The 17,317-nt window shown below is 43.5% G+C and overlaps 2 protein-coding genes across 6 annotated transcripts in view; both read left to right on the forward strand.

Moving 5' to 3' along the window:
• Positions 1–4,760: 4,760 nt before the first annotated feature.
• Positions 4,761–9,951, forward strand: aktip (akt interacting protein). Of its 2 annotated transcripts, none has more exons than XM_086107446.1 (10): positions 4,761–5,028; positions 6,133–6,288; positions 6,922–7,121; positions 7,204–7,268; positions 7,360–7,460; positions 7,975–8,063; positions 8,128–8,226; positions 8,513–8,620; positions 8,693–8,753; positions 9,018–9,951. In XM_086107446.1, the coding sequence occupies exons 2-10, from the start codon at positions 6,241–6,243 to the stop codon at positions 9,147–9,149; spliced, it is 903 nt and encodes a 300-aa protein (XP_085963572.1). In that variant the 5' UTR covers positions 4,761–5,028; positions 6,133–6,240; the 3' UTR covers positions 9,150–9,951. The 2 variants fall into 2 exon arrangements, with proteins under 2 accessions (XP_085963572.1, XP_085963571.1); XM_086107445.1 differs by having other exon boundaries at positions 4,761–4,884.
• Positions 9,952–10,935: 984 nt separating this feature from the next.
• chd9 (chromodomain helicase DNA binding protein 9) overlaps positions 10,936–17,317 on the forward strand; it is a 77,658-nt gene continuing 71,276 nt past the window's right edge. For all 4 annotated transcript variants that reach the window (XM_086107440.1, XM_086107441.1, XM_086107442.1 and 1 more), the window contains exons 1-2: positions 10,936–11,370; positions 15,148–16,726. In XM_086107440.1, the coding sequence (XP_085963566.1) occupies positions 15,248–16,726 (1,479 nt within the window). In that variant the 5' untranslated portion in view covers positions 10,936–11,370; positions 15,148–15,247. The remainder of the gene's footprint in view (positions 11,371–15,147; positions 16,727–17,317) is intronic.

Below are 17,317 nucleotides of genomic sequence, written 5' to 3' on the forward strand. Positions count from 1 at the left end.
GTGTGGCTCTATTTTTTTCCGAACAAAAACATTATTTTAATATTACAACTTTTTCCTCATAATATTCCAATTTTGGTCTTGTAGCAGACTGCTACTGTATATTTTCTTGACTTGAAGTAGTATGGCTTAATTGATTAAAATTAAGTGTGATGTTTGGACTACTCTCGCATCATTATGGCACTTGATAAAACAACAGCTTTATTTGCTCAGCATTATATATATATATATATATATATATATACTGTTTACAGTATAGCCTATTTAGAGAGTGAGAGAGAGAAAATATACACACTTCATTATACACTAACCATGTACAACTTCATTATTTCTCATGATATTACTTTTTTCATATGTACTGTATATTCTCATAACATAACAGTCATTCTCTCCAAATATTTTGACTTTATTCCATAAATATTTCATTATTCTCAAAAAAATAATAATTTCTGTTTGAATTTGAGAAAATAAGTTTGAACCTTTGCTTAGCCAAGGCACATATCCGAAAAGTGAAAAAAAGTCATGGCACAACACCAAACACAGTACTTCCTCCCATCTCCAAGATCAGCAATTCACGGGTCTGTGTGTCATTTTGTGTCACTGCTATAGATTGATGAACATCAGTCAAGATACATCAGTCGAAGTAAATCAATTTTTAAATTTTGTTTAGTGAAAGAAATGTTGTAATTTATGCGATGGCCTCTCCCCTGCTGCGAAACAGAGTTTGGAAATCACCACTTAAGACTGTTTTATAAAATTGTTACTTATTTGCATGGCTTGGCTAACAAAGCATATGAACACCCAATACACCAATAAGAGATGTCCTTCAATGTGACACTTTTCCCCTCCAAAATACGTTGAGACAGTGCTCTTTATTTCCGATTGCTCCCGCTGCTGTGCAATATTCATAAATCTAAATTCAGATCTGCTTTTCTTTTATTAGTTTGGGTGTTATTAAAAACGATATCTTCATCTTAATCGAATATATTTCTAGGGGCCCGCTGGATGTGGTTAGGAGCTGATATTCAAATTCAATAACATGGCCTATACTTAGTGCATGGCACTAATAAATGCCAATGTATGATGCAAATACAGACAGGGCTCTGTGTAGATGTTCTGGAAGGCAGTAATAATGCCGTCAATGTCCTTCACGAGTACGGGGGGCGTTGAGAGTGGAACGAAGCCTAGGTGACCTACACACTGCTGCAGGAAGGATGAAAGGGATGGAGCAAAACGGAGGAGAGGGAGCACATCTGATTTCCGTGTATTCATACTTTTCACTAGACAAGACAAAGCCCTGAAAAATGAACACACATGGGCTGGGGAGCTCAGAGTAAGAAGTAAGTAAGGGTATTGGGTTTTCTTTTAATACTCTACAGTGTATAAACAGTATATAGAAAGTCACAATATCAAGATCTGATGCTCGTGTATCCATCTACAGTACGTCAATCAATATCTTGTCCTATTGCCAAGTATCACTTCCTGTTAACTTGTGATACGAAGGATGCAAATGACAACAAAGGTTACGAGTCTCAGGACCTCTCCAGTGGACACCAATGGGGGGGGGGGGTTTTCGGATCCTGTAATGACAACGAATAACCGTGAAGCTAACGTTCCAGTTCGTCGGCGTGCCTCACCTCTTGGCCTTTTCGAGGTTAAAATTTGGTGTTCCCGCTGTTGTTCCAATTTTTATCAAGGAACCTGCTCCTGCAAAGGTTGCAGCTTAGGAAGCTTAGCAGCGGCGATGAGTGACCTTTACTTTTATTATGAATATTTCAATTTCATCATTATTATAATGGAATGAAATCTATGCATATGATCAGCACAATGGATTTCTTTTTCATTAGTCGTGTAAAATGCCATTCGGGTGAATGAATGAATGGAAGGGAGGTCGCGAGTGCCTGACAGATTACCCACCCTCTTCCGACGTGATCTGACAATGGGAATTAAGATGCACTCCCCATCCCGCTCTCCATTTGTTGGCAGAGGTTTTTGCCAGCAACTTTATCAGAGGTAACATTATCGAGAGCTTTGCTGAGAGCATCTCGCGAGTGTGCCCAACACTTGTCACTGTCAATCACAGGGTGATAATACGCATACAATTCTCTCATTTGGTTTAATAAAATCCCTGGGCTTATTTGAAGTGCAGTCATTACAGCAAATAATTGCTGCATTGAGGTTTTAGCCCGGCCATAGCCTCGGGGATAAGACAAGACTATTGCTATATGAAGGATCTGCCGGCTGGGTGGATTTTAACCCTTGCTCCCCAGTTGTTCATATTGCTAAAATGAATATTACATTTGAATGTAGACCTGGCTTTCTTTATTCAAACTAACATTGTTATTACGCATTATCCCAATATGGAGTCATCCGTTTTCCACTCATTTTCTGCGCTTAGGCGGCTTCCATGGGGGACCACCAGCTGTCATTTAAACCAAATTGTGGATGTGAATAGGCGGCCTAAAACTCTCGGAGGAAAAAGGCAGACACGAATGAACATATTTCATCTCCAGTTTAAATATGCCGCTGGCCGTCCGGATTGAAGTAATGACTGAAAAATGCAAACAATTAGATCAAAAGATGGCCGTTGTTGGCAGGCAGATTAAAGAGAGGGAAATATGTGGGCGCTCCTCAGTCCAATCGCTGGGATTCTCTCATACCAGTTTTTTCAGTATACATAGCAAAAATAAAGGAAGTGGCCCCATTGTTCCAAAACCTTTGGAGGGTAGTGTACATTTCGTGAGTGCTTCTTTAATTTTTAAACTTCAAAGAAAGTTGACGGTTGAATGGTAGACGAAAAAAAGAAAAACAAACTGCAGCGTGTCACACATTCAATTAGTTAATCCAATCTCCCCACAGTCATTACGTCCATTAGTATATTTGTTTGACCAAAACAAGGTCACAAGTTGATGAGCTAAAGGTAACTCATTAGAAAAGCAGCGGCGTGTGCATTTGTTAGCGTCGCACAGTTGATCCCAATGTCGAAGGGAGGCAAAGGCGCCATCAACTTATTTGTTTGGAGGTCGCCTTTGATTTGTATGTGTCAAAAAACAAAAAACCTCAAGTGACCTTGCCTCCTCCTCCTTGCTGCTCAAATAAGCAAGCAGGACACTAATTAGCTTTGTCAGTCAAGTGTACATGGGACAATATACAATCAAATAACAAATAATGAGGTCAATAATTTCTATTTACTCTCAAACTCGGACAATGTCATTCCTCCCCACATTAATACAAGCGCTCATGCGTTAAATTAGTTTTTTTTTTCTTCTTGCCCAGAGAAATATAATTAGGCGTGATTGTTTGGAAATCAATCCATCAACGGAAGGCCAAGGAAGTGTGGTCAAAAACTAAGAGAAATGCAAGACGCAGATGGCGTGGATGCGCTCTAGCCCCGAGGGACAGTTGCTGTGCACCGCACCGAAACATTCAATTTAAAGCAAGAATGTTTTGTTTGACTGTCCTCAAGCACTTCAGAAGGCTTTTGCCCTGTAACTTTGCCACCCTACTTGTATTTCTCTGCAGTGCAAAGTGAAGTTTTTTTTTTAGCCTCTTTCACAGTTCAAAGTGCATCCCTGCTGATGCTCACTGCTGACCACTAACAAAAAAACTGCAAAAGGAGATGCGAGCTAACAAAAGTAATTCTGCCAACTTTGCATTTGGTCACTTTAATTTGTGATTTTGGTGACTCCTTAAGCAACTGTTTTAAGGAAAAACCACAAGCAAGATTAATAAAAAGACAGCATGCAGCCATGCACGCCACAATTTTCACATTGTTTTGTGTATAGCAAGAAAGGATCCCAGTGGGAGGCAATTACGAAGTCAATCGCGCTGAACATTGCCAAAGATTGGTTTCAGGTTGGCACAGGAACAGACTTATTCAATTACCATTGATTCTTATGATATAATGATTTTGAAATCCAAATAGTTTGGATCTTGAATAACTTCCCCAGTCCAACATTGATATTAACAGAAATATGGATTTAGGGGTTTATGATGGCCACAGTTTGAATCTGGATTGCTAAAATTACTAGTGATTCTTATTTGAAAATGTGTCTCAAAATCCACCATCCTGTCCATCTAATAGGTGCCCCACATATTGATTATCAGGAGTACAAAAATAGTACATATATAAAAAAAGGTCAAATTAGATGCAATCCTGTTGAAGAGTTTATTTATTTCATTCTCTGCACTTTTCACCATTTTGTGGGCACATTTCACCATTTGGTGTGCTGAAGTGAATTGAATGAAACGGAAGTAAAATGTCCACTTCGCTCACTTGAATAACAATTTCAAATATTATAAGCAGAATGTCTGGACATAGCTGTGACTTAAGGTGATGCCTGGAAAACCGTTACTAACTCGGCGTAATCTGATGTCTTGGCACGACACGCAGCTGTTAAAGCAGACAGCTGGTTGCATTTGCTTTACTTTATTTTTGCTGCCACTTTACACATGCAAAACCAGCATGAATACAATTTTTTAAAATGCTGTAATTTATCGATGGTAATTTTGTGGTGGGATGGGGGTTCGGTATAATTCACGTTTTAATTAAAAGTGACAGTTTAGTACTTTTTCTATTTTTTTGTTTTTGTTTTGTTGGGTTGTTTTTTCAGGCTTCATCCACAGGTCGTCGCTGTGATCTCACAAAATTCCCTCTTCCGGTCCACGTTACCCATGTGACCACATTTAAACCAATCAAATGACAAAGTAATTTCTACTAACCAATGACAATGCACACTCACGCATAGAAACGCCCACGCCCTGTCGTTAGATTGAGCTTCGGCTGTCAAGTGTTTGGCTACAAACCCCACTAAACTAGCTAGTTTAGCCGTGTTTATACCCGTGGGAATGGCGATCAGCTGAGCATTTGACCACACGCGAGTCGAGGTAAACGTTGTTTATTAAGCTTATTGTGTGCCTAAACGACAAGCACAGTGATTATTTTGGGGTCAATTACGTGCGCCATACAAGTTGTCATCGACGCTGAATCTACTTCTGCTAATGCTAAAGGTTGGGTTCGTGGAGAAGCAGGTGAGATTGCATCAGATTGTTTTCAAAACAGACCAGACCATTAAAGGGTCGTTTTGGGCAAGTAAATATGATATTGTCTCCCGGAAAATGACGGAAGAAAAGACATTAACCACGTAGGTAGCGACCCCCCCCCCCCCCCCCCACAACTCGGCGTATGACTACACACTGTTTGTCAGGCTTGCTATGCTAGTGACTTACATAACGTTACATATGAAGAGATATCTCTCATGTAGATAGCCCGCTATTGTATCGGTGAAGTGGTAGAGGTGTGCTGAAATGAGTTAAACAGTCAGCATGTTAAGTTCATCAGTAATAGGGGGGAAAAAAGCTGAGCTCGGTTTTGGCCAGCGTTGTATTGACCCGTGACACGTTTTACATGATCAAAGTCTCATAGCACACCACTAAACACAACTAATTCTTTGTACAGTCCTGTGATCATGCTGATATCGTCCCAGTTTACTCCAAAATGTACTTGGTGTGAGATTGGGGCCTGTGTAAGAGCAACACAAGATACTCTATTGTTGTATAGGGAGAAGGGTGAATATACAATCCCTCTTACTTGTCAGGATCGTTATCAGGCTTCTGCAGAGGTTGCTGATCATTTGAATCAGGTGTTTTTGAAGGAGGCAAACATCTAAAACATAGGTGTCAAGCTCAGGTCCTGGAGGGCCGCTGTCCTGCATATTTTCCAAGTCTCCCTGTTGCAACACACCTGATTCAAATGAACAGGTTCAATGTCAGGCTTCCGCAGAGCTTGGTGATGATCTGATCATTTGAATCAGGTGTGTTGCAACAGGGAGACTTGGAAAACATGCAGAACAGCGGCCCTCCAGGACCTGAGTTTGACACTTATGATCTAAAACATGCAGGATAGCGGCCCTCGATGACCGGAGTTTGAGACAGACCCTTGACTTAGTGAAAGTGCATGTACTTGTTGTGCCTCTCACTGTCTGTCTCTGATATAGATCGAGGAGCAACTATATTTGATTTGTGGTAAATAAATAAAAAAATTCAGAACAAGTAAATGAACGTGGATAATCTTCTGATGTACACTTGACCATTTTGTATTTTCAGGCACTGTTTTCACCTGTTTCTCATCTGCAGATCTACAGAAATTGCTCTCTCTCAATGGCCTGGCCAGCACCTGTCATGTGACCTACTTAAAGAAAACCTGGGGGGATACCAGTACCAATCTCAGCTTCTACATGAGTTATGAACTTAAACCCCTTCTGGAGCATGTCTGCCAATACGAGCCGTAAGGTAATGTAAAAGTGGCGGTGTACGTTTACTTGTAACTTAGGCGACAGTAAGCTAAAACCTCATATTCAGAAATATTAACCCTATTAAAAGTGGAAATGTGAGGTTTTATGGTGTCACATGAGTGCATTTTGCTGTACAAACAAGAGGAGGCTTAGCTTGTCATGGAGCTGTGACTTTGTCATGAAGCTGTCAGGTTTTGCGGTCACAACTTGGTGGAAGGATTAGTTGAGAATCTTATTTTCATTTTGGGGGAAACAATGGAAATAGTATCCATGGATCCATTTTCGATAGTACTCATACTTGTTAGGGGTACAGCAGGAGAAACAAAGAAGAAAAAAAACCTTTATTAGTCTCACAATGGAGAAATTCTGGAGACGATCCAATCTGTTGCATGAGAAGTGGAGGGCATGCTGTATAGACAGACAACCATTCACTGATCAGCAAGTTACGGCCGTTTCAGAATATTTTCTTCACTATCATTCAATTTGTAAATTGAAAATGAACATTTGACTTCTCAACCTGTCAATGTTGAATACTGTTCCATGTTTCAGTGCTATTTGTTGCTGTAATATTTGCGCATTTTGGACAAAGTGTTGATCTCATGTTGAGGTGTCTCTCATTGTTACATTGCAGAGACCTGAAAGCGAGGACCAAGGCGAGCTGAAAAGCAGCCCTTCCCGGCTGCCCTTTGGCAAGAAGCAGCTTCCAGCCATCCCCAAGAATGCGGCTGCCGTCACCAAGCCGGCGGCCTTGGGAAGCCCCGCCCACTCCACAAATGGCCCGCACGCACCCTACGGCCCCTTTTACTTGGAATACTCTCTGTTGGCGGAGTTGTAAGTTGCCGTGGCAGCACATGAGGAATGATTTTTATTTAATGTGCATTTTGAATTGATTTGCCTGTCATGTGACCTGCAGCACGCTCGTGATTAAGCAGAAACTCCCTGGAATTTACGTGCAGCCCTCTTATAAGTCAGCACTTAGTAAGTATGCACAAAAAGCATGGCTCAAAAAAATGTGAGACTTTTTTTTATTATTCCTGGTCAGATTTAACACATTTGTGCTCCTGTTCAGTGTGGTTTGGGGTCATATTCGTCAGACATGGCTTGTACCAGGATGGAGTCTTCAAGTTCACTGTGTATATCCCAGATAACTATCCAGATGGCGATTGTCCAGTGAGTAATGTTTGGTCTGGTAATGGTCTGTAACAAGAGATTGTTTTGAGATTGCCAACTCTTTCGGTCACCGGTAGATCTCAGAAATCAATAAAAGTAATCTGTTTATATTATTCACATCTCTCTGTTTAACAAACTGTCATGCAGGTCTAGTTGGCTAACCAAACCTGTAAAGTGTAAAAACAAAACTTGTCTACCTTTGATAACAGGTGCTTTCTAGTGTATATACAGTACATTCGTCGTTATCACCCCTTGTTGATGCTGCTCCTCTTTTTGGTGCTATTTATATTTTTAAAAAAACAATGTGCGGGGAAATCATTTCCGAACTTAGACCCAGGTCTGGCATTAGCTGTCTTTGAATGTGAATTTAATGGCAGATTTCCATCCCCCACCCACCCCAGATTTTCTGATCTATGGTGGTCTACTTCACATGAATTCATGTTTCAGGAACTCCCTCTGCAATTGGCTCACTGCGATTTATTTATTTTTTATCTTTGGTTGTGGTGTTTTACAGAAATTAGTGTTTGACATGCCAGTCTTCCATCCACTTGTCGACCCAGTGTCTGGCGAGCTTGATGTCAAAAGAGCTTTCACCAAATGGAGGTGAACACAAATGCAATTTACACATCAATGGCCGATATGTGTAATTTGCCGTCTTGTTGTTTAGGCGGAATCACAACCACATCTGGCAAGTCCTCATGTATGCACGTACTGTTTTCTACAAGATTAACACCTCAGAACCCCTCAACCCAGAAGCTGCTGTACTGTGAGTGTCCAGGCTACTATTTTTTTTTTTAATTGGAGAAATCAGAACAAATGCAAGGTACAAACGGATTTTATGTTACTACCATGGGATTGCCGCACCTACGAATGTGGACATTGTTATCTTTAAGGCTGCCTTCACATTATAGCTCCAGGTGCCCACAGTAAAAGGGGGGTGGAATACTCCCTTGAACCATCCATCCATTTTCTTTAGCACTTGTCCTTAATTTGGGCCGAGAGTGAGCTGGAGCCTTTTTGAACAAAGTTTTCATAGCCGTCTTCCCCCTCAGGTATGAAAAGGATGTGCAGTTGTTCAAGAGTAAAGTGGTGGACAGTGTGAAACTATGCAACAGTCGTCTGTTTGACCAGCCCAAGATAGACGATCCCTACGCAATAAGGTTGGTAGGTCATCTTCACTCATTAGATGTTTCAATGTATGAAAAATAATGTTGCCTGTCAATGTCTTGCAGCTTTTCTCCGTGGAACCCAGCTGTTCACGAGGAAGCGAAAGAGCGAATGTTCACGTACAAAGTAAGTCCATAATGAGTACGTGGCATGTGCTGTCCTAGGGTGCCCTCACACCTGTAGTTCGCTTTCTCATGTCTGACTCAGGTTTGTAAAAGAACAAACAATAACAGATGACTAAAAAAAAAGTGAACAGCCACACTATCACGCTTAAACATATATTTTTAAATTGTATTTCTTCATTTTTTAAACATGCAGTGTTTTGGTGCTTTCACATTAAAGCATCCTTATATTTTTGTGTGGTGCATTAATGTCATTCATTTGTCCTAGAGACGACCCGAGGACCACTACAAGGGTACACAGGGCTCGGGCCTGTCCTGGGTCAAACCCGGGTCGACGCAGCCCTTCAGCAAAGACGACAGTCCGCCCTTCAGCAAAGACGACAGTCCTCCTCGGAGTTGAACCCACGCTTGCAGCGCCACTGACCGTTAGGAGATACCCGCAGCGCCGGCCACACCATATTTGTGAGCCGGATCCTCAAATAAGGACGTTGTGAATATTGCTCAGCTTTAAAAGCATTGCCCACCAACAGCTTTAGCATACACAAACCAAGTTTATAAGGCAAAGATGGCAAATGGATGTCTCCGATGTAGAATCTATCAATTCTTGCAGATGTTTTAGGATCCATATGCACATGCTGGCAGGGCTCAGTGACTACATAGTGTTCTAAAAGTCCAAAAAGAGTGCAGTGGGTGTCGTGATCTCTTGGCTCAGGACTGCTTTTATTCATCATGCAAGGAATGTCAATCACAGCTGGGTAAAGAGACTTCCAATCTTTCAATCATTTTTATTTTATTTCCGCAGATCGGTTTTAAACATGTTACTCAATAAAGAGACATTTTTAATCTGCTTTTTAAAGGTTTGATGTGTAAATAAGAGGTTTGTTTTGAAGACAAAAAATAACTTTTCGGTTTGTTTTTTTCTTCCCGATCCAAATAAATTACTAAAGCTACCCGAAATGACTCCAAAGGTTCATATTTGTTTTTGTTTTGTTTTTTCCTCTCCACTGTCTCTCCGACCTGTTTCAAGTTTGTATCTTTTTAATTTTATTTAATTAAACTTAAACACCTTGGATGCATATGATTGGTGCTTGAATGTTTTTTTTCCCCCCAATCAAATCGTTTGTTTTTTCAAACCCATTTTCTGCATAAGATGACAAGCTTGGTCATTGCTTTTCTGTAACAATAAAAATGTTGGTTTGTTACGCATGTTGTGATTTTCCTCTTAATTTATTTAACCAGCAATGTTACCAGATAATAAATGTAAATTGACAAGAGTAGGTAAATCCTACTAATTCTGGTTAAAAGTATGGTATTCAATGCAATATTTGTTTGTTTTTTGCTATGCCATCGTTGTATCTCAACCAAAATATATGCCACATTTTTAAAATAACTTCTAACCATTTGAACGTTTTTAAACTGTCCATCTTAATCTCACAAAGTGAAATGGAATCTTTTCATTATTTGGGACCCAGCAGTTTCACAATAAATTATTTTGGGGAGGTAATGGGTGGGGGGGGCAGTAAGTATAATGTAAGTTTGTTTTCCTCACCAAATTAAAGTTTCGCAAGTCTTTGATATATTTGTCAGGAGTATTATTCAGGTTGATATATTGCTTTGTCATTGAAACAGATTGATCTAGAATGATGAAACTTTAGTACAGTATTTAAAATTTTAAACATGAATTTTATTGATATTTTGATGTTGATATTTATCAAATATTTCATTAACCAACAAATAACCCGAAACAAAAAAGTGACCATTGTTTTGGTGCTTTTACAATAGCGCACTTATTTTTGGGATTGCATACTGTATTCGTCTTTGGAACTTACTTTTGTATTAATACTCCCCGCCCCAATAATTTTTGAAATAATGTCACATAAGGGTGCGTTAAGAACTCCTATGTAGTTAGAGAATGACATTGTCGCTTGATGGAACGTCCCCGTCAAACTACGTACGAAAAAGATTGAACGTTGCACATCGCTCCAGGTGTGTAGTTCACGGTCTTGACCACTCGAGGTCCGTATAGTCCCACGGTGCGCTTGACATCTCTGGGGCGCCTGACATGTTCGGACGGGAGGACTGACTTGTAGTCCATGTGCCAAAGTAAAAGCTCACCGGATTGGCTTCTTTGGCTTCCAACGCGGCCATTTTATGCGCCGTGTCACGACACCGCAACACACGGGGACTTTGGCCCGGAGGTACCGTGGTCAAATCGACCGCTCTCCAAGTGTGGGCGACCCCGCAGCGCCTCGCTCTCTCACACCGGGGTGAACGGGTTTGTTGTAGTATTTTTTGTCTTACTTTATTCTAATAATATTTTTTTACGTGACACTTCTCCGGGGTGAAATTGCAGCGAACGCCCGGACGTCCAATCAGGGAGGAGGTCACTAGTATGCAAATGTACCCTTATCGTCAGTCACGTCAGCAGCGGCGGCAGCAACACAGAAGCAGCCAGCCAGCAACACCCGCGGAGGTGGCGGTGGTGGTGGCCGGGCTTGGTTTCGGGCTTGGCGGCGACGGAGCAGCGGCTGTGCCGAGGTCGCCCGGAGAGGAGCCAACTTCAACGAGAATACGCACGCATGTGTCCGCGTTTGGCGTCGCTTCCACCGGTTTCATTTCGGGTAAGTCACCGCCGCCTTCCCCGACACTCGCTTCGCTTGATGCGCTTGTGTGGCTTCCCTTCGTAGAGGAAGCTGTCAAACGCCCCGTCTCTTCGCACTTGTTCCGCGCACTTTTCGAAGAATACTAACCGGACTTTTGGCGCAGTTTCCCTGCCGAAGTGGAGCTGGTTGCCCAGGGTCCTGAACTGACAGCGACCGGTGCCGCTCGGTGGGTCGGTCGTGAGCTTAACAGTTCGTAATTGAAACTGAAACTCAGCCCCGGAAATAACACCCGGCGTGGTGGTTGCTATCTCGGACACCATCGACGTCGACCACCCCCGACCTCCCTACCTACATCGACACCCTCTTTCGACCAAACGCCCCCACCCATCTCCGACACCTTTTGGCCCGTTCTTAGTGAAACTCATTGACTGTCTTCACCATAGTTTGCGCATTTTTTTCCTTCGACGTAGTTTGCATATTTCTTTGAGAATTTTAGCTTTGTACGAGCCATTGGTGCCTTTTGGGGGGGGGGGGGTGCAACTACACGACACGACTTGACTTCAGGATATTTGTTCGAAGTGACATGATGGAGTATGGAAACGAACTTTTCTTCTGTAAAGAAAACGAAATGGCTCAATCGAGGGGTATATATGTGTGTTCGTGTGTTTGTTGATCTTATTGGCCAGCGCCGTTGGGGTGCTGCAAACAGCTGGAGGTCGACGCATGTGACGTTCCCTTCGCCTGGAAGGAAAGAAGCGAGAGGGCGCTTGTTAAGGCCCAGGCTGATGTTGATCTGCTGTTAATTGATTGAAGGAAAACGTGTTAGGCTTAGCTTGTTTTTGTGTCACTTCCCGCGCTCCTACCTCAATTATCAATTCGTTTTTGACAGCACTTAGGATGATGTCAACGAGGAAGTATCAAGAAACATGACAGTCAATTGTCTTTTTTTGCCTACTGTTGCCTCTTTTTCACAGAGATTCTACAAAATGTTCAATTCACATTCCCCTGCATTCACACAGAACACAGCAAAGTGGGATATTAAAAGATATGGCATTTATCTACCACGGTTTACTTTTTCATGCAAAACCCAGCAAAGAGGGCTATTACATTGTTAGACATGTATCCATTTATGTTTTTCATCCAGGATTTCGTTACAAATGTGTCTGTTTTCAAACAGCCACATGCCAAAATGAGATGTTTAATAAGAGATCTGAAATTTATCCACAACACACAACCCAGCGATGATATTTGCAGTTTCATCCAATGACAAAGCATCCTCTATGAAGGTAATTAGATTAAATCAGATACCTATGAAACACTGAAAAAAATTGGTTTATCTGAGCCTGAATGTTCGATATGGTATTTCACACAGACCCCAGTGAAGAGAGATATTTGAGGTTCCACATAACAACACATCATCCGGTGATTAGACATGTGGTGACATCCAGCCACCTTAAATCCCTCTACAGGGTCAGATTGGAACATCATCCAACGTATGACCAATCAGGTTCTACATGCTTTTTTTTTTTTTTTTTTTTTTTACATATACATCAGAACACACTTCCTCATATTAAACTGGATCCAACAAAGTGTAATTTTAGCCTCTAGAAGAGATAGTGAAGATTCCTCCCTCCTATCCCATTATTGTTTGGCCATGGCGGAGGTTTGCAGTTTACTATTTGTTTCTGTGGTTCGTGGTGATAGGGTCAAGGCCGAGTTGGGTGACTGTGCCTCGTTGGTGCGTAACTATATGCTAAAGACCATGCGCTCTCTTTTCTTTTGCCGATGCTATCAATACAAATATGAAATCTGGATTTGTTTTTTTTAACTGTATTTATACAATCAGCTAAATTAAAGCCATTAGGCCATTAAGTTATGGACAGCAATTGTGGGCGACCTCCTTGACACAGTGTTTCATTTATCCATCCATCCTTCTATCCATTTGCCGATCAGCTTTATCACCACAAGGATCGCGGGGGTGCTGGAGCCTATCCCAGCTGCCTCCAGGCAGTCGGCGGGGGACACCCTGAACCGGTTGCCAGCCAATCGGAGGACGCACAGAGACAAACAACCATCCGTGCTCACACTCACGCCTAGGGGCAATTTAGAGTGCCCCATTAACCTGTCATGCTTGTTTTGGAAATGTGGGAGGAACCCAGAGTGCCCGGAGAAAACCCATGCAGGCCCGGGGAGAACATGCATACTCCACACATGTACCATAGTGGTACTGAGCTTTGGAGCCCGACCTATCATGCAGCTGGTACAGGGTGAACATCCCCTCTCGCCAAGAGCCAGCTGGGATAGGTTCCAGTTCACCCGCAACGCTCGGAAGACAAGCGTGACAGAAAATGGATGAGTCGATGGAAGGATGGATGGATGCATGATTCTCTGTGCTATAGCTTAGGTTTTTGTTCCTACTGCTTTATTGTTACATATTGCATACTGTATAACTGTCAGTCTTCCATCCATCCGAATTCCCACCTGAAATTCTTGAAAATACCTGAATTCTAATCTTGTAATGTTCCTGAAATCACCTCCTCGAATATGCCAAATAGCATGCCGGCACAACGACGGAGCATTCGCTGGCCTCTGTCATCTTCCGCTGGTCTGTGGTCGCCAAGCACACGCCCTCAAAAGACCTCGTCTGCCTCTGTTCCTGGGCTGTTGAAATTCAGCTGTCAACGCCTCCCTGTGCGTCCTGCCCTGCAGCTCTGTTGGCTGTCGAGTTTAGAAAAGGTTGTGGTGGGGGGGTGAGGCGGGGGTGGTTGAGAGGAGGGAGGGTTGTGGTGAGGGGAGATTGGGAGGAGGGAGGGTGCATACAAGGGGTTGCACGAAGAGGCACCTGCTGCCGGTGGCTGGCAGTTGGCTCGCGCCAGCTGCTTTCACTGCACACATGAAAAGCCTGCTGATAGATAATTGACAGCACAGAGTTCCTGACCTAGCTATTACGTGGTTTTAGAGCGCTTCTTTTCAATGCCACATGGAGAGCCATTATGGAAATCTACTAGTCAACTAGCATGTTTCACTGAAGGACTGGACGACAAAAATAGCTGCAGTGGGGGGGGGAGTCACGTGAGGATTTCTGTATTCTCAATTCATTCTTTTTTTTTTTGAATCATGTCTGTCTGTCTGTCTACAGACACGTAGCTACACCTTCCACAGCTGATGCGTTCTTGTTCTTTAGACTGCATACTTATTAAGACGTACTGTATATAACAACATCTCTGCTGGTTTCTTCAATGGCCTCAAGATGCCACGAGTCAACAACTAACCCTAGGCGATCGACAGAGTAATTGAAACAGACTGTAAATATCAAAAAAGTAACACGCGCCAAAGTATTTTTCGTTGACTGCAACCTTAACTTTGGGAAAGACTGATACGAATGATACCACATAGGAATGAACATAAGCCAGGAAGAAAAAAACACTCCTTGGTACTGCTAGGGAAGGGGTCAAGAAAGGGCAGCATGGGGAAGTCGTGGTGAGCATTTCTTCCTCACAGTCGGGAGATCCAAGTTCGAAGGAAGCTCCATTGGAACATTTCTAAGTAGTTTATAGTGAATGTGAAAGTGAGTGTGAATTGTTATTTGTCTATATGTGCCCTCTGATTGACTGTTGACGAGTTTAGTACAGAGTGTATGATCCCTCTTACGTAAAGTCAGATGCGTGAGGCTTCAGTTACCCGCAAACCCAACCCAGAAATGGCCTGACGGATGGATAGAAAAGCCTGAAACACCCCTTTTGCGAAATTTTCCGATCTTATGTTTGATTTAATATTTGTTTCATGTTTTTACAGAGTCATGATGTGATGCCATAGCTCTTTGAACCCTGGTGCATCGTAACCAACGTGGATCCACTGAACTCCAGGAGGTTCCGTCACCAGTCAGAGCTCCGACATGGATTTTTTTGATGACCCAAACCTCTTTGGTGGAGGTCTGGAAGGGGTGGATGTCGACGGCTTCCCCTCAGGTCCCTCGTTTGTGGATGAGCTCAATCTCGGCACGGACTTTGAGCCCATCCAAGTGGAGTCTCTCGCTCCGGGGAAAAATCAAGATATGATACTGCCTGTGTCTTCCACGTCCAACCAACAAACCATAACCTCTTACAGTCAGCAGATGGGGCACTATGTTGGAATTAAGGCACAGAATCCTGCCGGGCAGCCGTTTTCCAGTCCCGGGGCTTCAGGTGGTGTGACGGCAGAGCAACAGGGCCAGTACCACAATGGCCCTGTCAGCCAAGTACCTCAATCCAATGGGTTATTCTTCAACAGTAGCAGCCCAATGTGGGGGAATCAGGACCAGGATGGTAACATGTATCATCCTTTATCTCAGCAGCAGCAGCAACTGTACGGCCATCAAATACATGTCGGACAGCAACGAACGCATCATCCGCAGCAGCACCGAATGCGTCAGCAGCAACAGCAGCAAAGGCAAAGTCACCCGCAACAGCTGTTCAATCAGAGCCAGCATCAACAAATGAACATGCAGGGCATGCCTTTGGCGCAACGGCACCATCACGGCTTCCCCTTTCACCAGGGGAGCCAGCCTCGGAGCCAGCAACAGGTTCCACAGAGTCCGCAGCAGGCCCAGCACCAGCTAACTGCGGTGGGAGCAAGGTTTCATTCGGCGGTTGTGCCAAGTCAAAATGACCCTCTGCAGGGATCTTGCTTGCAGCAGCAACCGAAGCGCAGCTTCTCTTGCAGATTAGGAATGGCCGAAAATAACCCACCCATGGATTCGTCATCTTTGGTTCACTCACTGCCCACGTACTCTGTGAGTTCTGTCACCACTTACCAACCAGCCGAATACCCTTCCTACCCTGGAGAGCCAGAAATGGACTGTCTGAGTCGGCCGTCTTTGTCCTCGGTGTCGGCGGCGGCTCGGCCCGCTGCCACCGCCACTCCCCTTGCGGGAGCGCTACCCGAACTCCCTGGGGCAGCATGTCAGTTTCCATCCGCATCAGTTATGGGTCAGCAGCATGCTCAGACCTCAGTTAACCAGGCAGAGGAATGTCATTTTCGGGCTTTACGCTGTCGCGGTGAAACGCAGGGTAACAACAAGTTGTCCGAGATGTTCGGAGAATCGATGAGCTGCTACCCGAGTGTGGCCCACCAGTTGCCCTCTGAGCATCCTCAGCGCTGCGGGGCCATCAACGCGAACGGATACCCATCACTAGGGGACAGTCTCCTGGCATCGGAGGCTCAGGATGGAGATTTGGCGGGGTTGGAGCCCCCGGACCTCTTGCCTGACTTTCTTCCCCAGCTCGAGGCCGCCCTCAGCCAACCTGATCAATCTAATGGTTCCTGGGCGGATTCCAACCAGGCTTGGGGGCACGAGCACAGGACACAAACACTTGTTGGACAAAAGGAAGACAAGGTACTACCATTTTTTTTTTCTTACGATATCGTACATTTGGAAAGTTATTCAGTTATTCGCCTGCAAATACTCATTTATGGCGCTGCTCGAGGAACCTGGATTTAAACAGCAGCGCACAGTACATGATATTACATACGTCATTACAGTGTACACGGGTGCAAAAGTACCCCCTCTATCATTGCTGAGATGGCCTCTGAGGAGATAAATGTCATGAAATGGCATTTCTCCACTTTGTTCAATTAAAAGAACATTCTAGTTTTTCCCAGGCTCTAGTGGACATCAGTCTGACCAGCCGTCTAATGTTTAACGCTTTGCTCAGAGAAAATGCACTGATGTCTAGTGGGGAATTGTCTTGTTTGGGCGGGAGGATAAGAGAACGCCTGCAGAAAATAAGATAAGATAAGATAAGAAAACCTTTATTTGCCCACTGCTGTCAGGGTGAAAATGATGACGAAGACGACTGTCCGTCCAGCCAGGCTTGTCTATCTTCCCTTTACACCGACAGCAGGTCAGGCCTGATTAGGCTAAGAGTGGAGTGTCTTCAGGACTTAGCTGTAAGCATACTTAGGGCTATATCAAGATGTGGGTCAG

The sequence above is a fragment of the Hippocampus guttulatus genome, chromosome 3, assembly GCF_054856545.1.
Source record: "Hippocampus guttulatus isolate MCC_2025c chromosome 3, RoL_Hgut_1.0, whole genome shotgun sequence".
Taxonomy (NCBI): Eukaryota; Metazoa; Chordata; class Actinopteri; order Syngnathiformes; family Syngnathidae; genus Hippocampus; species Hippocampus guttulatus.